The following is a 26,472-nucleotide window of genomic DNA, read 5'->3' on the forward strand; positions in this document are numbered from 1 at the left end:
ATGGACGCGTCCTGCTATATAAGATGTTGGCTTCTTGTTTTAGCACCGCCTCAAATTGCGTGTTCCTCTTTTGCGCCGGGCTGAGGTGTCTTGTTGTCCATTGGAGAGAAAGTGAAAGAGTGAGACTGAGAAAGCAGTACGTTATCTATAGCTTGGTGAGTCTTTCTTGCTTGATCTTGTAAGAACTTGGTTCAAACCTCTTGGCTCAGGATCGTATACTTACATGTGCTAGGCGGCGGTGAGACCTTTTTATTTTTCATTGGTTGTTGACAATGGTTGATTGCTGGACACTGTTTACATTGACATTTAGGAAGATGATAAAACATACTTTTCCGGGTTCATAAATGTTTGCCATTAACAATATAAAAATGCACTTTTTCCTGATTCAGTTCACAATGCAAATTGTATTTTTTTTCTGATTCACTGTACAGACTGGTTTATGTACATTGTACAGGGTGAGCCAGAATGATCTGGACCCAAGTTTACCATTTTTTGTGTGGTGGCAAATACCGGTAGAGTATATAAGAAAACTGAGTGTTTCATATGAATGGTTATTACCTTGTCTTCCACAGGAATTTTGATTTTTTTTTTTTCAAATTACGGTAGCGGCTGTGGTGAGGAGTTATAAAATGCCATTTTCATTGAAGTGGCTCATTTTCCAGTCTGCACACAGAATTGCATGGTTTTGCCTTTAAATGTGTCAGTAACTTCAAGTGAGTCAGTCACCATGACTAGGTTTTTATTTGTTATTACACTGCTTTACATCAGGATGCGATTTCAGTAAGTTTGTTGAACAGTGGAACCATGGTCGGAGTGTTTTTTAGTGCTCTTTGCTAGCGCTTTTCTTCAAAATGGTACAATATACATGTACATACATGAAACTTTCACCAAATATATGTCCAAAATACCAGCCTATAACATGTCTAATTTGCACTTGGTTTGATAATTGCTAAATAGTTTTAAATATTTTCTTTAATTTGGGTCTAGATCACTCTGACTCGCCCTGTTCACGAATATTTCGTGATTTTTCTCAGAAGTTGACCACATTTTAAAACTGGTGAATTTTGCTGTAAACGTCAAATATTTTTATGCCCCGCGGCGAAGCCGAAGGGGCATACTGTTTCCGCCTTGTCCTTCCGTGGGTGGGTGGGTGGGTGGGTGTGTGTGTGGGTGGGTGGGTGAGTTTGTCTTACATACGCAGTGTGGACTTCCGAACAAAAGACGTCCACATAATGTAGGTAGCACCGACGTTGTGTGGACTTACCCCACGTCCACACAGTGTTTCCCCATTTCTGGAAAACAGGTTTAGAGGCATTTTTGGGTTAGGTTTATCTGTAGCAGAATGAAGAGAAACACTAAAGGGAATCATAGAAAAAAAATTGGGTTGAAAGAGTTTTCACAGTTTGAGAAAAATGAGTTTTTTCACTGGTTTTTCTTAACTACACGAAAGCAATGGAAAGTCCACACTAGTCATGTGAAACAAGTATGTGTGTGTGGGTGTGTGTGTCCGGACAAATCTTGTCAGCGCGATAACTTGAGAAATACTTAACATATGAACTTCAAATTTGGTTTGTGGATTGTTCTTGGTAATCCTAAGAAGCCTTTCGCATTTGGGGCCAAAAGGCCAAAGGTCAAGTTCACAGTGGCTAAAACAATAGAAATCTTGTCAGCGCGATAACTTGAGAAATACTTTACATGTGAACTTCAAATTTGGTTTGTGGATTGTTTTTGGCAATCCTAAGAAGCCTTTTGCATTTGGGGCCAAAAGGCCAAAGGTCAAGTTCACAGTGGCTAAAACAATAGAAATCTTGTCAGCGCAATAACTTGAGAAATACTTTACATGTGAAATTCAAATTTGGTTTGTGGATTGTTCTTGGCAATCCTAAGAAGCCTATTGTATTTGGGGCCAAAAGGTCAAGTGTCAAGTTCACAGTGGCTAAAACAATAGAAATCTTGTCAGCGCGATAACTTGAGAAATACTTAACATATGAACTTCAAATTTTGGTTTGTGGATTGTTCTTGGTAATCCTAAGAAGCCTATTGAATTTGGGGCCAAAAGGTCAAGGGTCAAGTTCACAGTGGCTAAAACAATAGAAATCTTGTATTTATTCTGAGATTATAGGGATTAGGGATTAATTCATATAAAACCTACAGAAGACACTAATGCTGTCAATGAATGTTCCATGTGACCAAGGTTCATGTAAGTTGATGTTAAAAGAGTGGTGTTATGTCATGGGAACAGTCACGGTTGCGGGGCATTTGTGTTTGTAAACACACCTGACTTGTTTAATATTTTCTTTTATTTGGGTCTAGATCATTCTGACTTGCCCTGTTCACGAATATTTCGTGATTTTTCTCAGAAGTTGACCACATTTTAAAACTGGTGAATTTTGCTGTAAACGTCAACTTTGCTTTCCAGTTTCGGTAGTTTTGCGCGAAAGTTTATAAAAACTGGCCCTTAGGCCAAAAAAAAAAAATATTCGGTCTCTGGTCAGACCAAAGTTCCGGAATTGATGCGGGGACGCGGCTTTTTTTTTTTTTTTTTTTTTGGCTTTTTTTTTTTTTCCTTCAAGCTTGGATTGTACAGACAAGGTGGGGTACTATTTTGCTTTTTGGGTGTCCTCATGTGCATTGGTGTCCTACATAATTTGCCTTGGTGCTCTCAATCATTTGCTTTGGTGCAATTTCCCATTCCTTGGTGCTCTTTGGTAAAAAAAAAAATGAGGAGGGGCGGCAATAGAGGGCGCTGTTGGAGCTACCGCGGAACATTTTGGAGGAAAAAAAAGGTTGACACGCATGATTAAAATCGACGCGCGCGCTGACCAGAGACCGAATACTTTTTTTTTTTTGGCCTTACAATGCACATTTTTTTTCATGATAGTATTTCACAATTTAATGTAGTTTCTCTGATTAATTGATTGTGTGAAGGCTGACTCACAATCGGCACATGCAGATTATGCAAGTTCATGATTTTCTCAAACATTTGCCGCCTGATTTTAAAACTGGTGAAGTTTGCCGTAAAGGTCAACTTTGCTTTGCAATTTGCATAAAGTAAAAACGGCCCTTGAAATGTACTTTTTCTGATTCATTGACAAGCTAGAAAGTGCATGAACTTATAGATGTATCTGGAAGAGTTCTTTTATCTTTTGGTTCTCATAACGGCTTCAAAATTTGTAGTTGTGGTTTACACGTGTATGTTTTTCATGCATGGAGTGTGGTACCGGTATTTGCAAGCGGTTTTTTCTTCTTTTTTTGGCGGAGTAGTTTGGTGTCTAGGTCTTCAACAAGTAGGAAACCAAAACTAAAGTCTAAAACATTTGTTTAATGGAGGGAAGAGACTATGTTTCCTTGATTAAAAAAAGGCACTTGTTAAATACTTCATGCAGTTTTCAGTGATGATGTCCAAGTCAACTTGTCCAACAATAAACTTTGTAAAAATAATATCTCTGATCTGTTCTGCTGTTAACAAAGTCACATTTTAATTTTGGCTTAAATTGGTTTGCATGTGTCATCCATTTTTGTTACATGTATGTTCAGAGGGTACAATAATGCCAACTTCAGGGGTATTGCTGATTGGGGTTGTCTTTTATTAACAGGGCAGTAAATGGTTTAAGCAACAGTTTCTTGTAGGAGTTAACACGTTGACTGCTGACTACGAACATACATTCATAGTGACATTCATACTGGAGTTTGCCGTATTGAGTATACTCATAGTAATTATGGCTTTTGTATTGTAAACTAAATATTTTGGTGCTGCTGAAAACACAACAAAGCTACTTGCAGTTTGAGAACAAAAGTGTACCTAATGGTTATGTTCACATTATCAAATTATTGTTTTGTAGTGACAAGCACCCCAGATTTTGCCACTACAAGTATTAATACTCCTAGTAAATATAAGGCTTTTGCATTGTAAACTGAATATACTGGCTACTGGCAGTTTGAAATTATCAAATTATTGTTTTTTATTACCAAATAAATATGTGCACATGCGTACATTTTGCTTGGCAAACTGGGAGGGTGGGGGGGGGGCGCCCTGTAAAAGTTTTGAGCGCAGTCAACAAAGGCAGTTTCGAAGGCAGTGTACCCCAGAGATTTGGGAGTCCGTACATGGTGGTCCCTACTTTAGAAAAAGTGCATTTCTGGATATTTTATTTCTTTACTTTGATTGGAAAAGGTCTGTTTAGTCCAGCAAGACATCACAGAAGAAGGCAAACAAGATACCTGCAGAAATATATTATTTAAAGGGCTCATGTTATTTAATTTTATTAAATGCAATCCTTGGAAATGCACCTTTTGTGTCCCATTGAACCTTATTTTCATTTTTTGTCTTGCCATTTTTAAGGGCATTGTGGTGCTTTTTTTTTGGTTTTTATGCTAATGCAGTTTGCATTCGTGAGCAAAAGCGTGATGTCATTTCAGGCAGAAACCTCAATGTTACAGCTATTTCATCGTCAACAGTTGCCACAATTTGGATATTTTTGCTGTAATAATATTTTTTTTCTTTGGTGATTCGTTGTTTCAGTACATGGCATTAGGCCAATGAGCAAAGTTTTCCCACAATTTTTTTTTCAATTAGCAACCCGTGGGTTCACAATTTTAACAGAAACCCTTAAACTGAACCGTGTCTTCCTGAAATGACATCACAGCAACAACTCCCTCATTTGCCAAGAAAAGCCAGGAATGTTTAAAAAGTTTTTAAAAAGTGCGCCTTTCAAACAGATTAACCCAAAAGAGGATGTCAAATAGTTTTCATACAATTAAGAGGAGTTGAAAATTGCACAAAGTATGAGCCTAGGTAAAATTTATGTCATGGCCTTTTAAGCTTCTTTTAAAACTTTTTTGAATTTTTTTTACTTGCACAGTGTAGTAGTGTACATCATCGGTTGTGATAACACAGCTTATGGATTTCCATTATATGTGTCAGTTAAATAATGTACTTTCTGCCCGTTTTTAAGTTGGTAAATGTTTTGTAAAAGTTGAGATTCCAATGAAGCTGCCTCAGCCCCTCATCATTTACCTCATTGGTATTGAGTGTTTATTAATTATTGTTTAATGACCAGTAAAATTGTTTATGGACTATGGAGACCTGGTACTGTCTTGCCCCACATAATGCAACATGCCGGGGTAGGGAGGGGGAGGGGGAGGGGGGGGGGACTAGATGGGAAATTGAATTGCGTCATGCTAGTTAAGCCACAGCCTTTCAGAAAGAGAGAAAAGAGGAGAATGGAGAAAAGAAAAAAAAAATAGAGAACTGTACGGACAAAGATAAGAACACGGTATCTCCACGCTAAAGGTTAACTTGTCATTCTCAGTATCAGCCTTGCAGAATACATGACAAGCGAGAAGGTTGCGGAGCCTTGGGGCAAACTGCCATAAAGTTAACCCTGTGTTCCCTACCCAACTTTCTATAATCACCCCCCCCCCCCCAGTACTCCACCAGATAGGGCCCACAAATAATGAAGCCTCATTACCCTGTTCCCTATTAGAACTCTACTAGTTTATCAGCAACATTTTTTAGTTATCAAGAATCAAATTGAAAGTGAATTGTCAAGAGCAGTTTGCATAATTGCCCCACCAAACATAAAGACCCTGTTTGTTTTTTTCTTCGAAACTTGTGATGTAGGCCAAGTTTTTGTTTTTTTTGAGGGGGGGGGGTGGGGTTTCTCTTTCTTCCTTTATCAGCTTCGCCAGGCTGTTTTTCTCCAGACCAGGAAAAACATGAGAAAGAATGGCATGGATACGAGATACGAGGGTCGGTATCAGTTGGTTTGATGGCCCCAAACCACAGCAAACTGATAAGGAAGAAATGCAGGGCATCAATTTTTCGGTGTCACTGACATTGGAGCGAATGGGCCAGCGCTTTCCTCGACATTATCCATACGTAGTATTTGACAAAGCCAAACACATATATTGCATCATGAGTTGGGGAAAATCTTCATCAGATCTTTTGTTTAGTCTGGAGGCCGACTAAAGAATGCAGGTTTTGTTTTTTGGAGAATGCCAAATGAACAAAAACTAGAACATGAGTTTGCTATATTTTGTAATGAGCACCCGAGTACATATTTGTACTAAACACTGCCAAATGAAGTGGGACAGAGTTCGCAATCCAGGTTGATTTCAAATATTTTGTTTCCCTCTTGTCAAGGCTGGTTTAAGTTTTGCCACAGTATTACTTCATGTAATTCAAGAAAAGTAGATGTTCAAGACAAGAGCGATAAAAGCACGGAGGTCTTATTTGATGTCACAATGTAGGCCAAGTTTCAACATGAAGTTAGTTAAAGTGTCCATGAGATTAACTTTTCTTAGGAACACATTTTGTGTAACTTTCTACTCCTCTGAAATGTAGAAAAACTATTGGACAATTCCTTTTTCTTAAGCTAAATTTGATTGAAAAGTGCATTTCTTTAGACATTAAAAGTGTCCATGCTTTTCCAAACAACTGAGGGCGTTGTTGCTGTGATGTCATTTCAGGAAGACACTGTTCATGTTTAGGGGTTTTCTGTTCAAATTGTGAACCCAAAAAATGTGTTCATTGAAAACATTTGTGAGAGAAGTTTGCTTATTGGCTTACTGCCATGTACTGACAACAACAACAAATCACCAGTTCAGTTTTTGGTTTGGACAAAAAATGACCAGAAAAATGTTCGTTAGCCGACATTGATTTCACCTTTAACAGTGGATAACGTTTGAAGTAAACCTCCTTTGCCTTTTTTTTTTTCATTTTGCAGGGAACGTCTTTGGTTTCAAAATTCAATGATGTCGGTCATCAAAAGAGAAGCACAGAGTAGGGACTCTACCCCGCCTCTGCCTCCTCAAGAAACTGCCACGCCCACGTCTGAGGAGTCCCCGCCCCCGGCCCCATCCCAGGCCCCGCCCCGTCGTGAGGTTCCGGTTCCGTCCTTCGTCCAGCTCCCCGACGGCGGTCTGTTTGCAGAGAGCGGCGTCCCAGCCGGTACCATCTTTGGACCGTACAAGGGCAGCATCCGAAAGGCTCCCCTGAGACGGAGCGAAGATGGAGAGCAGACAGCTGAACCAATAGGTTTAAAAGTAAGAAGCAGTCTTGATTTCGGGTTTTGTCTAGACTCAAAGGGCAAGCCTATTGTCCTCCGACTGACCGACTGATCGACTGACTGACTCCCCAAATCAGTCACTGAGTCAGGTTGGTGCAGTGGTTCTTGCCTCACCTTCCATCGCTATGGCCCGGGTTCGATTCCTGCCCTGGTCCACATGTGGATTGGGTTTTCAGTCCCTACCTGATTCTGTGGGTCTGCCCCAGAATATCCTTCTGGGCTTTTCCTCCCACCTCTGAAACTACTTGTAATTTCTTCTCACTGTTTCTGCAGACTTGCGAGCTACAGTCCCTAGGGCGTTTCAAATGAGGAATCCTTGGTTTCATTACCAGAAAGAAATAATAATAAAATAATGCCCTAATTAAATGGAGGTTTTTGATTCAAACTTTTGTTTTGCTGCAAACAGCAGGATTTAATCGGGGGAACTGAGACATTGTCCAATCTCTGGAATTGACCTGACCTTGTCCTTTACACATGCGCTGCTGTAATTAAACCATATAAGCTATTTCTCGTTTCCGCCATAAAAGTTTATGGTGAGAGGGTTTTGGTACTACCGGTAGTAGGTACTCAGCTCAGTTCTGTACTTGTGACCAAAAATGCCAGAAGTTGGTGACCAAAATGCCAGGAGCGTTCAGAGGTTAAACGCTCATAGTGGCAACAGACAGTTGGTGTGCTGCTGAGACATCAAAAATTGAAAAGTTGTTCAAATCCTATTCACAAGGTCATGCAGGGAGCTTTAAAAAAGATACACGTTTACATAGGTAGGTCATATGATATTTGCACAGATTTAAGAAACTGGGTAGAAAAGTCATGATATCTGCATGATTATGGAAATGCTCTCGGCACGTAGCATTGTATCCTGAGAAAGATAGTCACAACAGGGTTCAGATAACCCTGTGTGTTGTTTCTAATAAAAAAAGAAAGGAAAAAAAAGACACTTCCCCTTATCAATTACGAACAGAAATTCACAGTGTTCCTGAACCTACGGTCGTTCACATTCAACTTGGCCAATATCACATGTACCCCTTGAGTAAAAAAAACAGGTTGCTTCCCCCCCACCCCCCCCCCCCAACTGTTCCATGTCGTACCACTACTTTAGAAGCCAGAATAAAAATACACGTTCATGGGCAGCAGAGGAATTTTACCACGGATCATGTAACTGTAATCCAATCGATCAGAACGGGAAGGAGAAATTAGCAATGTGTATCTGGAACTCATGTCCTCTGTCACAGTTGGAAGGTTTCAATTACCTCCAGAGCCAGTTGTTGGTTTGGGATAACGATCGTTGGGAACCTTTGACCTAAGTTCAGATTTTACTTTTTGGTTTTTTTTTTTAGTTTTTCCATCTCCCCCCCCCCCAAAAGCCGCTTTTCTTAAGTTGTTGATTAGGAATTTAGGGCATGCAGCCCCTTCCAAATTGGTTTCTTCCAATCCGACAGAGGGACCACAACACCACACAGGAACTTGGCATAATTTGGACAGCTATTTACTTATTAGGAACTCAAGTGTGGACCACTTACATTTTTTTTTTAATTTCAATAGTTCTAGTTCATTTTTAAAAAAAAAAGTTTATTGTCACTAATATTACTCCTAATTAAGATTGTACAATGTAATAAGTGATATTACATGCACATGAATCGGGTGGTTGTTTTTGGCCAAAAAAAATTAAATATTTCGGAGGGCTCAAACAGTTTTAGAAAGAAACTTGTTTACATGTGTAGGGCTTTATCAGAACCTTTCATGGACATTTAAGAAATAGGGTTTTTTTTTGGGGGGGGGGGGGATGTGAAGGGGAATGATTGTTATACAAAGTTAAGTTGGGGGTACACCATACACCATGGAATGAATCACCCCTGTGTGGTTCTTGTACAATTCCACCCTTACAATGGTTTTTATAATTGACTAAATATACCATTTCAAAGGGGAAATTTGTAAACATACTTTTTGAGCGATAGTGCCAAAAGGTGCAAGAAAACCCAATGCCTGACATTGCAGTATCAGGGGCGGATCCCGGTTGGGATCAAGAAGGGGGAGGGGGTTGAAGAGGCATATATGCTGTGTTTTTCTGCAAGATTTTCCTATTTTTTTTTTGCAGCTCAAGAAGAGGTTTTAAATTTAACTCCCTATCCCTCCTGTTGATCCACCCCTACCGGTACATTTCCTCACTGTGTGTTTTACCAGGGTCACATGCAATTCCAATTTTGACCAAACACTGATTATATTCAAGTATTCCTTTTCTGGTTTTTTTTCCCCTCCTCCCTCAATGCCACGAAGACTATAGTTACACAAGGGAAGCGGCTCATTATCTCTTATCTCAAGGCAATAGCCCGGCTTATCTCGGCCGAGCTTTCACTATCGCTGTTCTAGTGAAGGACTTTTTAAAGTAAATTTATGCATATGCACTTTCACAGATAAAGGTGACTGGCTAAACAAATGGCCTTATCTGCAAACAGCTCCTGTTCCATTTTCTGTTTCTGGAGATTTACATGTTTTTGTTTTATCTGGAAAATGTATTGTGTGGTGCACGCACATATACGTTCAATAGTTGTATCACTGCTAGAGACACTGTGTTTCATAATCCGCCAAAAATCCAAAAAGAAAACAAAGTAAAAAAGGTCTATGTGTAATCTAACAGAAAATATTTAAAACAGCAAATCTCATCCTTAGTACTTGTTTTTTTTGTTTGAAATACCCTACAGGGTGGTCCAAACGTTATTTTTTTGACAATTTTTCAAACACAGGTAACTCAAAATGGTTACACCTCTCTATTCCGACACCCCTGTGTTCCGAAACCCCTATGTTCAGACTGCACATATTCCTATTCCTAACTCTAACCCTAACCCTAACCGGGAGTAACACAATCTTATGTGAAGGTTGTCGGAACATAGGGGTGTCGGAACATAGAGCAGTCACCTCTCAAAATAGGGGAGACTTGTTGAAATTGTGTTACGATATTTCAAAAGTACAAGATCTTGGTGGTATATGGTGAAAACGGCGTTGAAAATAAAGCCTAAATTAAGAAATGGCGGCAATTTACAGAAAAATGGTCAAAAACTAGCTGTCCACACGCAAGTTTATGAGATATACATGTACGCTGATGGACAATCTTACTGTTGGGGAGGCACTTGTGCGCGGAGCTCATACTGTCTGTCTGGGCATTGCAGTCCTAAATCCACTAGAGCACAGCAAAATAAAAGCCTTGTTGACAGATTTTGATACATTAGAGGGAGTTTGGTCTTCACAATTAAAGGGTGCATGAGATGAATTTCCTTAAGAACATGTTTCGTGCAACTTTCTACTCTAGTCTCTTAGGCCTAAATTGACTTCCCTTTTTAATTAATGTTATTGAAAAAATGCACTTCTTTAAATGTTTAACATTTCCATTCCCCCCCCCCCCCCCCCCCCCCCCCCCCCCCCCCCCCCCCCCCCCCCGCCAACTGCTCAGTTTAGGGGTTTTCTGTTCAAATTGTGAACCCAAAAATTTGCTCACTGAAAACATTTGTGAAAAAAAATTTGCTCATTGGCTTACTGCCGTGTACTGACACAACAACAAATCGCCAAAGAAAAGAAACTTGACGACAGCAAAATATCCATAATTCTGGCAACTTTTGGTGCTGAAATACCTGTAACAATGAGGTTTCTGCCTGAAACGACATCATGCCTTTGCTCATGAATAAGGAAATTTGCAGTACCGTTAACACCCCAAACAGGCACCAAAGTACCCTTGAAAATGGCAAAACGAAAATTGAAAAATGGGACACAATGGTGCATTTTCAAGGATTGCATTTTAAAAGTCATACATGTAAGTATCTACATTGTATACCCACATGTTGCATTTTAGAATTTACTTAAAAAGCGATTCCTAAAGGCGTGATCTTTGTACACACAATTCACATTTATGTACATTACTCAGTGGATAACTTCACTGTTTTTTGGAGTCACCCAGAAATTGTGATTTCTCCTTTTATAACCATTTTGTTTTATAAAGCAGATTTTAGTGTGCAGCTATTGCATTTATTTGCTGGTTGAGATCATTATCGTTTTGTTTTGTTTTGGAATTACAGCTAACGTACTTCTTCTTGGTCTCTTTTGGTCTCTTTTGTGCCCGTTACACCATCAAATAATAAAGAATATGCAAAGATTTATTGTGAATTAAAAAAAAGTACCTTAACATCAAGATTTTTAATTTTGAGATCTCCTTGAGAAAACCTTAGATTAAAGTTGTTGAAAAGACATTTAGTTTTACCAAGTTTCCTTCTTTTTTTTTCTTTTTTTTTTGTAGTTTTGTGACCCTGCTGGCCAGGCATATACCGTTGAGGTTGACAGGATGGAATGTGAGCAGCCATGGTGGGCCTGCATCAAACACGCCGCAGAACATCACCAGGCCAACATTACACTCTTCTCTCACAGTAAGTCCAAATACAAACTTTCTTTTGTGATGTAAAACTCACTTCACATTTTAATTCACATGAAGTATGGCTAGCCCTTACATTAGGCCAAAAAAAAAAGTCTCCGGTTTCTGGTATGGAGCTTGCCCAAAAAGTGGTGCGGCGACGCGGCTTGCTTTTTTTTTTTTTACCTGATTTTTTTTGCTTCAAATGTCAGCTGATGACTGCAAATGGTGCCCGACTAAACTTACATGTAGTGCAAATATATGGGAGTCCCTGAGAGAGGCCACATAAAGCTTATTCTCGACCAATGATAACCCAATCTAAAAACGCGTTAAAATTGTGCAGCAGCAGGATTCCAGTCAGACCAGTGAGTTTGGCGGTTTTGAGACATCAAAACATGGTGGTTTTATACTTATTAACTTTTCATAAACTGAAGTTTTCGACTTACATTTATGTAAATTTTTAAGTGTCTAAATATATGTATATTGTTTTTATGTGCACATTGGGAAGAAGAATTTCACTTTTAAAGTCTTTTAATTGTGATGAAATAAAATATTGTATTGTATCATCTTTCATTGAAAAAAAAACTTTTTCATACGGCGACACGAGCGCATACCAGAAACCGGAGACTTTTTTTTTTGGTCTTATTGCCATCCTTGAAACAAAGACTGGCCTCCAAATATGAGACTGCATCTGTGGCTATGGATTTGATGGGTTTTTTCAATCGGTTCCCTATAGAAGATAGTCATAGCCACAGACATCAGTGCTGCTTTTGATAATGCCAGACACACACCTAATGCCGAGGCTGCCCCCCCCCTTTTTTTTAACTGAACTGTCTTTGCATGCAATTGTGTATTTTGGGCTCTCCTAAAATGCTGAAAGACTAAAGATATTTATGTGTTTAAAGTGTATGTGAAAATCTTTTGCAGACAGGGTTAAATCCTAGAAAGGGAGACAATGTTTCACAGCTGAATATCTGTCATGTACATGTGTATATTTAGACATTTTGGAATATTGCTGTTGCTGTAAATATGATTTCTTATCTCTGGGCACCAATTACCAAGACAGGTGTACTGATGACCGTCAAATATGCAGACTATGTTCATTTCATTGGACACTTAATTAAGAAAAAGTATTTTGGTCGGTATTTCCTTGGCCCGCTTCTAAATAAGGGCAAAAAAACTTTCAAGTATTTTTGTGAATTGATAAGAGCATGAAATGAGTGGCAGTTTATGTCACAGAGGAAAAACAGCAGAGAAGTGAATGAACATCATTTAAAAACAGACTGAATTTTTTCCTGAAAGTAATGTTTTAAAGGGAAAATACAACATTTGCAAACATCGAAAAATAAAACTAATCTGATGCTAATCCCGCGTGTCTTTTGTACACACACACACGAAGTCCGTGAAGTCTGTGGAGGTGGACCGTGTAATGATCTTGAATTGGCCGCTGCGCACGGCCTATTGTTCTACAATTTATCCTCCGTTGCACACCCCAGAGTGTTGAAAAATATGAGGTTTCGGCAAGCAATATCGTACAAATACTGTTGAAAATGACTCTTGCCAATCAGTATTTGTGGCTGTATATCAGAATTTGGCTGTTATATTTTGCCTTTTTCGAAAAATCGAAATTTGCGGCAAAAATAATCCTGGCGCGAACTGGTTAAAAGTACAAGTAGAATACAAAATTCAAAGTCAAGGTAAAGAAGATGGAAATGTTGAGAAAGCTCCATTTAAAATCAAAAGAACTCAAGAAATATTTTTTAATCCTTGGGCAATGCAACAAAAGTTTCAGACTGTAGCTTGTTCACCAACACTTTAAATTCCAATTCAATTGGATTGGGATTGGAGTTGGGTCTGAAATACACTTTGAGTACATAAACTGAACAAACAAAAGTTTGAACATGAGGGCTAGTTTGTTGGGGTGTCATATGAACTTATTATTATTATCATTCATTTCTTGTAATGAAACCAAGGATTCCTTAAAAGCACCCTATGCACAGTAGCTTGTAAGCCTGAAGAAACCCGTACAGAGAAGACAATTAAAAATTACAATTTTTCGATGTGGGAGCCGGGAGCACCTCAGAGGAATATTCTGGGGGAAAACCCATGGCATCAGGTAGGGACTGAAAACCCAATCCACATGTGGGCAGGACAGGAATCGAACCCGGGCCATAGAGGTGGAAGGCCAGGAAAGAACTATTCTAGGCAAACAAAATGATTTGTCATTAGTTTTTCAGAAATGTGCTAATTTGCTATTTATTATCCAACGTCTTTCTTTTTATGTAGATGGGGTGTTGTATCTGAGAACTCTGGAGCAAATTCCCGAGGGAAAGGAACTTGTAATGGACTTAACCACGCCCAAAGATCAGGGAGACACATCAGAGGGTGACAGCACTGATGTCACCAACCACTCCCCAAACACTGCTCACAGGCCACACCCTGCCGCCAACTTAGTGATAGAAGGTAAGATATATCTGCTGCCCTCTAGTGGCAAAGTCTTGGTTGCTGACTGGATGTGAATTTTGTTCATCTCCCAATCCCTAGAAAGCGCAGTCAAGCCACCATGCGTGCGATGGAGGGCGCTATCAACAATATACATGAATCATATCCAGTCTTGGGAAGTCTGACACTCGGGACCAAGATATTCCGAGCATACCGGTACCTCGTGCAGCCGCATTAGCTTGAATACAGCTCACTTGAGGTATGCTCATAGTTTCTCAGATCGGACTGTAAAATTCCCATAACAGCTGCGACAGATTGCCAGGGATCGCAACGAGTTGCATAATTAGCTCTCCTATGAAAACATACATTCTGTGCAAAGTTGTTCTTTCAGTCAATATAAATCAAGTGACTGTTAATTGTTAAACAGTAGAGAGCTCCCAGCAAACATGTACATAAAGCAGAATTGACTGGCTGTGACTGTTTATGTAACTTGATGCAGCTGTGCTTTGACTGTAGGTGATTGATAAGCCTGCTGTGCTTACATGTACCACTTGCCTGCTTTTGTCTGTTGACTGAATTTGACTAGTCGCAGTGCTTGCTTGGAATATGATCTGACTGTTGGTGACTAGCCTGTGTAAAAGGCATGGCAGGGGAAGAGGATTGATATTTCTAACTGTCTGTGACTGTTCAGACAGCAGGAGGGTGAGGGGAACAAAATCCAATTCAATTTTGGACCGAGACTATCGGTACTTGTGGCACAGCTTTTATGGTCAAACTTTATATTGCTGCATGAACCTGAGCCTGAAGTATTTGATGTGTTAAAAAATTAAACAATCTGTCCTACTGTTCTAAGTCTACAGTTCGAAATCGGTCTTCCTTAGAAAACGGAAGGTATAATTATGAGCCATGCAGTAGTTGATTGTATTACCATACAAAATACAGTAAACTCCTGTTAAGTCGAATGTCAAGGGAATGGATACAAAATTCCAGGTATTGGAGTTCGAGTTGAACAAGGTTCCCAATTTTTGTCATGTACATGTATATATATACATAAATGGCGTTTTCCATTACTCGCTATGCTTCTTTGTGACTGTTTTTGGCAGCGTTTTCTATGCAGTTGCCGAAAAAAATTCGAGTTAAACAGAGGTACCAGTACGGGCATTCTGAGTTATGGCACATAAAATCCTAATCTCTTGACGGGAATGGAGTATTACTTTGAGATAAACAGAGTTTCGAGTCTAACTTTGTCTGTAATTTTTTTTTTTTGCAGGTCCTCCATTCAAATGCAACTTCTGCTGCATCGAGTTCCGCAATCCTGGCAACCTAGATGCACACCGGGTCTACTACTGTCCAGGCACAGCCACTAAACTACTGCCCTGTTCAAGACGTCGATTGATAGCCCCAACTACGCAGGCTGAGGCAGCACCAGACACTTCGGTCGTGAAGACCACTCCCCTTCGGACAACGAAAACTCCAGACGTGCCTGTTGTGAAGAAGATCATTACCGTAGAGACCCCAAAGACCTTCGTCTGCCAGTTGTGCCAGTCCTCGTTTGAGAGCCGAAGCAACTGTGAGAGCCACATGCTTCTTCTGCACTGCGACGAGTCAGCGAACCTCTGTAAATTCTGCAACTTCATCAGTGGGGACCGGAAGGGCCTTTGCCAGCACGTCTTCTCCCACGTGAAAGGGACGAGGCAGGAAACGACTGCCACTTTGCCAGGAGAGAACAGTGATCCAGGTCTGGATTCCACCTCGAAAACAGTCAATGAAGTTATGGTTGACGAAGGTGATGAAAAAGAGAACAGATATACCCGTAAATTTCAGACCAACGGCACGCAACCTGCATCATCCCCAGGAGCAGGACACATCCCCGGAAGTCCCCGCAGTCAGGAGGACAAGTTCATCTCTAAACTCCCCTCTCCTGAAATGACGGCACCTCTGTCCAGAGAAGAGATACGCAGCCCTGCCAAGCTGATCAAAACAGAAAGTCCAAACGGCATCAACGTGCACAGTGTCGCTGTGGGATTGAATCGGGAACCGGCCCAGGACGACATACTGACTTGTGCCCAGTGTGATTTTGCCACGTCGAGGGAGTCGGTTCTCCTGAAGCACGTGACGCACCACAACCACCTCCAACGGAAAACACATGACGGGAGCGCAGACGCCCAAGTCCCCAAAATGGACACGCCTGATCATTTAGACACGACTTGCCACCAGTGCAACATCGTCTTCATGTCCAAGAAGAACTACGCAGCCCACAAGCAGTACTACTGTGCGAGTAGACATGCTGACAGCACCAGTCCCCCTGCCGTACCAGAGTGGGATGACAAAACGGGAAAGGCGTCAACCCAAGGGAACAACAACAACACCAGAGTTGTCACACTGGACAAAAAGGACGGGAGCATAACAAGGAAAACTCTTAATGGCTCCGATAGACACAGAGAGCCTTGCCCTTTAAAAGTTGTATCCCCACGTTGCTCCCCATATGTTATCAGTAGAACCTCAGTTGACAGTAGTCCTAGAAATGGCACCCAACATAGTACCTCCCATTCAAGTGAAACTTCACCAGCCCCCTTGGCATCGCCAAACTCACGATCCAGTCCAGACAAGCCGGGGTTTGACCGACCTTTGCATATGATACGCCTCGACGGTAAACCCCAGTTTCTGCCGCCAGGTGCCGTACTGCCAGGGCAGCAGCTGGTCCTGGTCACCCCGATAGTCATTCCACAGGGCTTGGGTACTGCTACCAAGCTGGCCAGCAACTTGAAGATACCCGTCGTCAGGCCCAGCCGGACCGAGCAACCACTGGACCTCAGCACCAAGCCCAAAACTCCCCCGCTGTCGGATTCCTCCGACACCGGCGGCCACAAATCGACTGTGATCACATCGGAGCTGTTGTCTCAAACCACCAGTACCCAACTGCGTGAGCGGCAGTCTAACCGCTGTGAGGAATGCGAGATCTCATTCAGCAAGAAGGAGAGTCTACTAGTCCACAAGCAGTTCTACTGTGCCAGTCGCCACATGTACTCACCTCGTTCCCTGGTGAGAACTAAGCCGTACGACACATCCAAACTGCAAACATTTTCAAACAGTCAACCACAGAGCAAAAGCCCCAGCCCCGTCCACCTTGCCAAACAATCACCAAATTCAAACCACGGAGCTGGTTACATTGAAACCAGAAATTCACAAACAAAGGCAAACATCTCTGCTCATGTAAGTAGCTCCCCAGCATTCTCTAGTAGCAGCACGGGAGGAAGTAATGACATCACAAGCTCACCAAATACCAACCCCACCGTCAGCACAACTGCCAGCATGATTCTTCTCAACGGGAACTCTACGCACGAACGGACCGACTCGGCCAAGGTGCACAATCCAAGCCCATCATGGTGCAGAACTCAAACACCGAAACGCTCGGCGTCAGCGCAAAGCATCGAATGGGACAGAGAGCGATGCTTGCCACCGATCAAAAGAAAGAAAAATCTGATACCACAGCCAGATGAAGACTTCAGGCGGCTAACAACCGCAACTACAAACAATGGCAGCTTAATGACAAACGGTGTCATCATCAAGCAAGAGCCCAAAAGCACAGACTGTGTCACAGCCTCAGAGGGATGCTCAAATGGCAAATCAAAGACAGTGGCAAACTCGGAGCCAACGCAGCAGCATTCTCGGAACGTGTCGAGGACGTCCACACCCTCACCAGTGCCACACAAAACTACGCAAACCATAATCCAAAAAGCGATCATGGTCAAACAGGAGCCACTAGGAGACATCCCAACCTCCAATGGATATTCCAGAGAATCGCAGGACACCATCCTCAAATCCTACCCGTCATCCGCATCTCTCCACCACCAACAGTCCACAAGTCGTACCGCTGACAGTCCAGACCTTTCCCCACGGCCACCCCACATCAGGCACCCCATCACCACACCGACCCCGCTCACCATCCCCATCTTCAGGCATTCCTCCCCCCGGCTAGCCACGCCTTCCAGGCACATGACTGTCAGTTCCTACCTGAATACAGGAACCTCAAGGCCCCTGCTCAGGGGTGTCAAGCCCACGGTCAAACACTGCCGCAACTGTAACATCTCCTTCAGCAGTCTGTCAACGTTCATAGCTCACAAGAAGTACTACTGTGCCTCGCACCATCAGACAAAGAACGCAGCCACATAGCCATATCCCCATGACAAACAACTGGTATTTGACATTCACGAATCAGCGTGCTTTAATTTAAAATTAGCTATCTGACAATCCATCTCCAAAGAGAAAAATAAATCTGTATTAAACATTAGCTCGTCATCAATGTATTGCTTTCACTGGAACTTGACTTTCATCAGTCAGTGTATTGACATTTCGAAGGTCAAAAGATGCCAGCCATGAATGAATAACTGATGAATGAAAAGTTTTTTCGGCAGAGTCAGAAGAGAGGAGTTCATGCTCGTAAAAAAAAAAGCCATCCTTCTCAGAAGTTCTCAGAGAACTAAATAAGAATGATTTACACAACGCCTGAATAAATCCCTGTCATCTGATTGGTGGATTGTTGATATGTCATTGAATTATTCGTCCCAACCCACGGCCCAGCCGCACAGCAAAAATCAAGGTTTCTATTCTACGGTAAATAGAGTTTCCATTGCATGGTCACACTTTGACCAATCAGATGACAAGGATTTATTCAGGCGTTAGGTAAAAAAAACTAGTGAATGTTTCACATTCGAGCAGTGAAAAGATTTCCATTCGGTAAAAGGTGGAATGGAACATTGCATCTGCAACCTCATGATGTTATTCTTACCACTGCACACACGAACATTCATTATTTGCATAACACATGATTTTTCTTTCATACTGGAAATGTTTTGCATCAGCATGTGCCACGATAAGCAGCAGGCTGGTAATGACATTCAGAATAATGATTCTAGAATTGAAACTTTTAACCTGCTTCCTGAGCCCCGAGGCCAATGTCGTGGAGCTGCTAAGAAACCTGCTAAGCATAGAAGATATTTGCTAAGACTGTAATGGGTTACCATTCAAACTGTATAACAGTGTATATGGCCCATGAATGGTTCTCTGCAGATTCATGCTAAGCACCTAAAAACTGCTTGATATTTTTCGCGACTCCAAGAAATAAGGCTGAGTAAGAAAATAAACTAGTTTCTTGTCCCTGCCTGGTTTCTTGTTTCCCGACCGCCTCTTTAATTTTTTTTGAAATTTTTAATATTCATACATTTGCGATATATTTTGCACATTTATAATTAAGTTGGGAGGCTAATCATCCTTACTCGCAGCTGAGAAACTGAATTGCGAAGGACGCAGCTAAAACGTGGTCGAACCAAAGGCATGTAAAGGCGCCCACAGCAGCAGCCAGCCACATTGACCCATGTATGACCACGGAGCACAGCCAGAGATCAAAAGTGTTTGTTTTTTCTGAAGGGAGGAAAACCTAGGGCCCGGAGAAAAACCCTCGTGGCACGGGAGAGAACCAACGCACATCTCTACTCACATATGGTCTGCAGCCTGGAATCGAACCCGTGCCACAGTATATATTGTCAGTACAACTCAGGCCAAGTTCGCGCAAGGACTATAGTTGACCAATGGTTAACTAACGTTTGCCCGAACTCTGTCTAGTCGACGGTGGTTGACTACGCTAGTCGACTATTTGGAACCAGCCTACTGGGGTTGGTTGCTTCGCTGGTAACCAATAGCCGCGCGCATTCATAACGCTAGCAGAGAGCCAGGATCCAGAAGTTTTGCGATGACATTTTGACCAGCGTTTGACTAGAGACGTTCGCACATTGCTATCAGTGCGCAGGCGTAAGGTACGTCACAAATCAACCGCTAGTCGACTAATGGCCTTGCCCGAACTTGGCCAAAACTGTGGCTGTGTAGAAAAGGTCATGGCCCCTTTGGACACAATTGTGTATCAGCAAAATATTTGAGAAAATTGAAGATTTTTTTTGGGGGGGGGGGGGGAGAAAAGAAGTACCCGCTTCCTTAATTTTTATTCTCAAAAAGGCTGGACGAGAAACCATGTATTTTTTTTTTTACTTGGCCTCAGGCTTTGACTAGTTTTCTGTATCCATTATTTATACACTTAAAAGTGAGCGGTGTACCATCCATGTCAAGTTGAGAAAAATTAGCCTGTCTTTCCATTTTAATCACCTTTGTTAATAATCCAAATAATATATAATTTATTTACTTACGATTAATTTTATATGTATAAAGAAAACTTGGAGTGAATGTAAATTCCATGTTATGCATTTTGGGATTGAAGTTCATTTTTCCATGAATAAAGAGGTTTGTGGGAGTCCAGTATTAACCACACGTACGAAGTGTGATTCATTGAACGGATATAACCGGTAGGGGTCTTGAAAGAACAATAATTCTAAAGCCTAGTTTTCATATCGACGTCAGGAACGCAAAGTGAAACGCAAACGGGACCCAAACTGCAATGCAGACAATGGAAACATTTCATCTGGAAGTGTCACCGACAACTCAGACAGATGCAAACTACCTCACAGATGATGGTTCTTTGCTACTGTGGCCTTAAGCCTTGTTTCCATATCGACGTAAGAAACGCAAAGTGAAACGCAAACGAGACCCAAACTTCAACACAGACAATGGAAACATGTTATCCTGAAGTGTCGCCGACAACTCGGACAGACGCAAACTACCTCGCAGATGATCCGCGGCAAAGTTGAACCCAGTTCAACTTTGCCGACGGTTTCGCGTAGTCTCTCTGCAGTCTGTGTAATCTTAATGGCGATATGGAAACCAGGCTTAACTTCCCGTTACTTCAGATGCTGTAAAGCTACCAGAGCGTGCATATTTCAAATATTTTTTTTAAGAACAATTTTCTTTTGTTTTGAATACAGTACATGCAAGATATGACCCCCAAAATGGAAGGTTTCATTCATTGGTGCCGAAGAAAATATACACCCTTATTAGATTACATTTTGATATTGATATATATCCCTGCCTGCAATAGAAGAAAGGCTGTCAAGATGTGTAGACCTGTCTCATCTCTTATAAAAATTCAATTGTCTTAACCAGTTCACATCGGATGACCTGTATGCACGCAAAGGTTTTGCAGTATTCGGAATGGATAAAGGATAAACACGCAACGAGTGAGGCCAGAAATATCTGTCTGCGACCCACTCACAGCCGGGGATATCAGGGTGTGCTACCCGCAGATGACAGCCTGAACCCGTCCGGCATCAAGGTTTGTGAAAACAATCCCGCGCCTGGGTCCGGTCAATGACAAAATAATCCCAGTGCGAATTGGTATATCAGTGGAAATATATCAGACCTGCAAGTTTTCATTCCCCCCCCCCCCTGCTATACAGCTGCTGATAAAACATTCCCCGCAATTTATTGTATAATTTACATGAAACCCCCCCCCCCCTGGCATTTTCATGGACACTTTGGGGGGGGGGGGGGGGGGGGAATGGAGGGGGTCCCGAACACGCCACCCCCACCTGATTTCTTATAGTTAAAAGGGGGGAAAATGGAAGCTTCCTACATACACGTAACATGCAATAAACAGTGCTCTCAAAAATTAAGGCCAATTTTAAAATCCTATAAAACTAATTTATTAAGGGTGACTTGTCCTTTTTTTGGTGGTTCCTTCTAGCATGGTTTAACAAAATTGGCCAAAATGTTTTGGCAAGGTACAAAATTGATTGTGTAACATAATTGATTAAGTGAGTGGGATGGACTCAAGTTCTGGTGTGCACAAGTTCTATGCAAAAGTGAAAAGATAGAGCGATGGAAAGACCTTGACGTTGCCAATTTCTTTCATACTACTATTAACACTCGTGATTCCCGTGAAGACAATAACAATAGACCTATCTTCTAAGACCCGCCCATGATGTGTTGACCAATCACAGCCATGATAACTGTCCAACATGCGTGCACAAGTGTCCGACATGCGTGCACAGGCATGTGATACGTGTGTCTGGTACATACAGTTGGTGTTGGACAGGCACATGTGTAGTGTGCCCATGGGTAGTGGTTTGATTTAAAGCCGGATTTTTTTACATTTGGTTTGAATTCCACTTAACAAAATTAAGCCTTCCATTTTTTTGTGACACAGGCAGTCAGGCTAAAGAAAACAACTGGCACATCACGCATTATGAATAACCTGACCATTTGACTTAATACCAGAGAGCTCCCATCTATTTTTTCCCCAACAATACAGCTCTGGAGTGTTTTTTTGTAAAGGCCCAGTGGTCACTGAATCCTGCAAACTATACCCAGTCACCGTGAGGGCATTTCATGTGGCACCCCACTCGTCACTTTTTGTTGGCATGACTGTGAGCTGGATGGCAACTTCTGGTGAAATCGGATAACCGTTATTTGGATTGAAAACATGGATTTCTCCAACCACTATCCTTGTGCGCACAGTGAGTGTAGCCTGATGGAATTTATATTGAGATGCAAACTGATCATGCTGAACCATATAAAGCACCGTATGAATGCACAGTGTCCTTCACACAATAGCTCCTGTGGGTGGCCCAGCCACAACATGTCATCCATCGAGTCCATACCATAGAGCTATATTAAATTACGAGAGCGTTGACTCGATGTACAAAGTGATGCCTGCTGGGCCAACCATGTTTGTGCACAAACCTATGGAAAGCTCAAAATTTTATACGGCTTTTGAACAGCTATTTGCATACTGATAGCTGCGTTTGTATTCTATACAGGTACGTTTTCGAAGCCGATACGCTCAAAACCAAAACACACAATCAGTAAATGAGCGTTTCATTTTGCTTTGCCCAAACAACGCAAACACGTGCGTGGATCTGCAGCAGATGATGTCGCTGTGACGTTTTTAACCATCATGATGTGCTCAAGTTGTTTGCGTACGAGCGTTGCATTTAGAGTACATTTTCAAAATTCACTTTATCCTGCATTATGTTCTACAAACACGCACATTAATTCAAAATGTCTGCGCACAGGATGGCTTCAAAGTATCTCCACATGTAAGAATGAGGAGTTAGCGCTCTAGTAATTTAATACAGCTCTATGGTCCATGCCAAGTTTCATGGAGCCAATAAGCACAGAAATTTGTTAAACACAGAAAATATTTCCGTAGCAAGAACAGGTTACCAGGCAAAATTTAATGGGGTGTACATTGTGATCTGTACTCGGCTGATTTTTGCTTATTAAATTAATCTGCACTTTCTACTTTTCTAAATCCATAAAATTAGGCAAAGATAGTTTTGGTGTCCATAATCAGGCCTCTACAATAGCCCAACTACAGGTCAGACTGCTTGTCTATCCAAACATCAGTCTTTTTGTTGTTCATCCGAGAGCTCAGCCATGGCTTTCTTCATGTCCTCCGCCGTCAGGTTGTCCGGCAGCTTGTCGTAACCCATGAGGTGACTGTAGTGATTGGGATGGACGAACGCCCGAGGATCAATCAGCAACGGCTTGCCTTTCACAACGATTGAGGTCATCAGGTTACGCACGGCCGGGGTCTCCACGTCAGCCACCTTGAAGTCCTGACTGAGGGTGGCCAAAAAGAAGCTCACCGTGTTCGCGGTGAAGGTGTCGGTGGTCGGATCGTAGTACATCCGCGTGGTGTAGGACTTGCAGACCCAGTGGAGGAGGATCGGCGTCAGGAACAAGAACGAGGCCATGGAGCCTCCGAGGACCTTCATGGCCCCCGACTCGCCGGAGATGAATATCATCTGTATGATCAACAAGGATATGCCGCTGGTCGACAGAGAGAAGAGCTTGACCATCTTCACCATGTTGCTTAGAGGCCCCGTGTAGATGAGGTTATGATCTGGCAACTTCTTGTCGGTGGATTTGGAGAAAAGCCCTCGGACAGAGTCTGATGTGGACAGCCCTCGTACTGGCTGATGGGTACGTACATTCTATTCATTGAATAAAAAAATGTGGATTATAAGATAGACCTAAATCTGAAAATAATTTGTATTGGAGCATAAAAATAGATCTGGCGTTTGTGTCATTAAAAAATGACCTTTCCAACCTAAATTCTTATGACCCCTTTTAAACAAAATTTGAACAGTTTCTTGGTGTAGAAATTACGATTTTCATACGCGGTTTACGGTTGGTGCCGTGCAATTCAGCGCACCTTGCGCGTTCACGGTACATCGTGGTGATCGCCATCTTTATTTTCGTGTTGTGTTTTGTCATTCTCTATAGGGAACCGGGCCCGTAACTACATGATCGGCAAATATCTGGATGTAATTTCTTGGACACTGTCACGTGGCAATTTATTTTGAAAAAAATTATATAAAAGAAAAATCATGAGTGCACGTTATGGGTATAGAATATCCAACTGATGCTCCATATTGAACAATGGTGCATCATGATGTTACTAGTCAGTGCCAGTGGATGTTAAAAATATCAGACTGTCAGAAAACTAATTCCATATCCCCCAAAGTAAACATTGTCACTATTGTGTTGTGATGTACAACTAGCTGGAGTTACCCAGCCCTGAGTTTTATCATTGGGTTGTCTATTAGGGCTGGAGCGCATTTTTCTCGTAACTTGTAGTATTTGCAAAAAAAATTTGGAAAATGTTCAATTTTGTCCCCGTTACACACTAATTGCAACTGCAACTCACCCCAAACTTGCCTGGAATAACCATTACACAGGTCCTTGAAGTAAAAAACGATCCACGATGAAGATTCAGCCTACAATTGCAGTGAAAACAGGAGGAATAACCGCTAACCTGACAACCTTTCAGGCATGGCCAGGACTGCTATTGGTTTGTGCACAAAAAAAATTGTGTACAATGAATGGCGGTCGATTAACAGGCACAGAGAGCGATCGCTGTCAACTACTCGTTTTTGCCGGCTGCGCTGGCGTTGGCGCGTGACGTCACGCGGAAGCGTAACACCCGATGACTGTTTCATGCACTATTGGTTGCGGTTCCAGTACCAAAGCTGTGATGCGAGTGGTAAACCTTATACTAGTGCATGAAACAGTCGTCGGGTGTTACGCTTCCGCGTGACGTCACGCGCCAACGCCAGCGCCGGCAAAAAACGAGTAGTTGACAGCGATCGCTCTCTGTGCCTGTTAATCGACCGCCATTCATTGTGCACAATTTTTTTTGTGCACAAACCAATAGCAGTCCTGGCCATGCCTGAAAGGTTGTCAGGTTAGCGGTTATTCCTCCTGTTTTCACTGCAATTGTAGGCTGAATCTTCATCGTGGATCGTTTTTTACTTCAAGGACCTGTGTAATGGTTATTCCAGGCAAGTTTGGGGTGAGTTGCAGTTGCAATTAGTGTGTAACGGGGACAAAATTGAACATTTTCCAATTTTTTTTTGCAAATACTACAAGTTACGAGAAAAATGCGCTCCAGCCCTAATAGACAACCCAATGATAAAACTCAGGGCTGGGTAACTCCAGCTAATGTACAACTATAATCAACATGACTTACCTGAGATTCTAATTCAAGACCATCTCCAAACCACGTTTGATTCAGCACTCGACAAAACACTGGAATCGACTGAACTCTTGAGGCCGTCAGGTGACGACTGGTAAAAACATTACGTCGTGCTCTCGTTTGTATGCAAAAGGAACGTGAGTTTAGCACACTTCTTGCCGACGACATCGGCAATACATTTTTTGAAAACGCGAACAATCGATTTTGCAGCATTTTAAAAGACCTCAGAAATCTATGTTCAGTATTAATGTTTGGTAGCAAGTTATATTTCATATGACAAATTCTGCCTCCAATAACGTTCAGCCTAGTTTGAAATATGGAAAGAATTCACTCATATAAATCTGTGCACGACGACACGAGCTCTTGCTTTTACAATGGGCGCTGCCATCTTGGAAAGGCTGTTTTCGTACAACGAGAGCGATTGGTACAAAGTTTGAGACCTGTCCAATCGTCGTAGTCGTAATATCCCAAGTAGGGTTTGCCGTCTAACTAAAATGAAACGGTGGTGGCGCTATTTTGAAAATCGTGCCGAAGCGCGCCGTGAAATTCGGTTTATGTCTGTGTGCCGGGGATTGGGTCAAAATTCGTCCGTTTTTCGCCCATAAATAATTGGTAAATTTGTAGCATTGTGTAAATTTGCTTGTGTAGCTTGGGTCCTGAAAGTCAATTTGGAAAAATGTTGCAACCTGACGCCATTTCCGCGATTGTGTACAAAGTCTAATGGCATGAATGGAGAGTCAAGAAAATTTTCTAAGTACTAAGTAGGGCCTAGGCCTAGGCCTATTTTAGCTTGAGTAACTCCAGCTGACATGCTCATATTCATTCACATGTTACATGTGAATGAATATGAGCATGTCAGCTGGAGTTTTATACTCAAGCTACCTTTCCTAGCCCCCATATTGTTTCCAATTTAATACTGGACTACCTCCGTAAATAAAGGCCTTTATTTACGGAGGTAGTCCAGTAAATTGGCCACATTTAATTATGGGGCTATTCCTTAAAAAATTGGAAATGTTTCTCAGTCTCAGATTCATGTCTCATCATTTCTGCAATGAATGACCTTCATTGAGATGATATGATTATGAAGAAAAAAGTGACGTCAGGGGGTAACATTTTTTGGAAAGATTAATCCCAATTCCCAT

The 26,472-nt window shown here is 41.8% G+C and overlaps 3 protein-coding genes across 3 annotated transcripts in view; 2 read left to right on the top strand and 1 right to left on the bottom strand.

Moving 5' to 3' along the window:
- The window catches only part of LOC119739319 (zinc finger protein ZFPM1-like), a 29,573-nt gene extending 10,043 nt beyond the window's left edge, over positions 1 to 19,530 (top strand). The window contains exons 3-6 of the mRNA XM_038214204.1: positions 6,729 to 7,047; positions 11,353 to 11,479; positions 13,750 to 13,926; positions 15,176 to 19,530. Of these exons, the coding sequence (XP_038070132.1) occupies positions 6,754 to 7,047; positions 11,353 to 11,479; positions 13,750 to 13,926; positions 15,176 to 18,078 (3,501 nt within the window). The 5' untranslated portion in view covers positions 6,729 to 6,753 and the 3' untranslated portion in view covers positions 18,079 to 19,530. The remainder of the gene's footprint in view (positions 1 to 6,728; positions 7,048 to 11,352; positions 11,480 to 13,749; positions 13,927 to 15,175) is intronic.
- A 3,376-nt stretch (positions 19,531 to 22,906) lies between these two features.
- On the bottom strand, positions 22,907 to 25,806 carry LOC119739539 (transmembrane protein 70 homolog, mitochondrial-like). The gene is made up of 2 exons (XM_038214514.1): positions 25,325 to 25,806; positions 22,907 to 23,786 (listed from the first exon to the last, which is right to left on the bottom strand). The coding sequence occupies exons 1-2, from the start codon at positions 25,601 to 25,603 to the stop codon at positions 23,193 to 23,195; spliced, it is 873 nt and encodes a 290-aa protein (XP_038070442.1). The 5' UTR covers positions 25,604 to 25,806; the 3' UTR covers positions 22,907 to 23,192.
- A 74-nt stretch (positions 25,807 to 25,880) lies between these two features.
- LOC119739540 (puratrophin-1-like) overlaps positions 25,881 to 26,472 on the top strand; it is a 105,443-nt gene continuing 104,851 nt past the window's right edge. Inside the window, exon 1 of the mRNA XM_038214518.1 lies at positions 25,881 to 25,942. The gene's annotated coding sequence lies outside the window, so the exon portion shown is untranslated. The remainder of the gene's footprint in view (positions 25,943 to 26,472) is intronic.

The sequence above is a fragment of the Patiria miniata genome, unplaced genomic scaffold, assembly GCF_015706575.1.
Source record: "Patiria miniata isolate m_02_andy unplaced genomic scaffold, ASM1570657v1 HiC_scaffold_30, whole genome shotgun sequence".
Taxonomy (NCBI): domain Eukaryota; kingdom Metazoa; phylum Echinodermata; class Asteroidea; order Valvatida; family Asterinidae; genus Patiria; species Patiria miniata.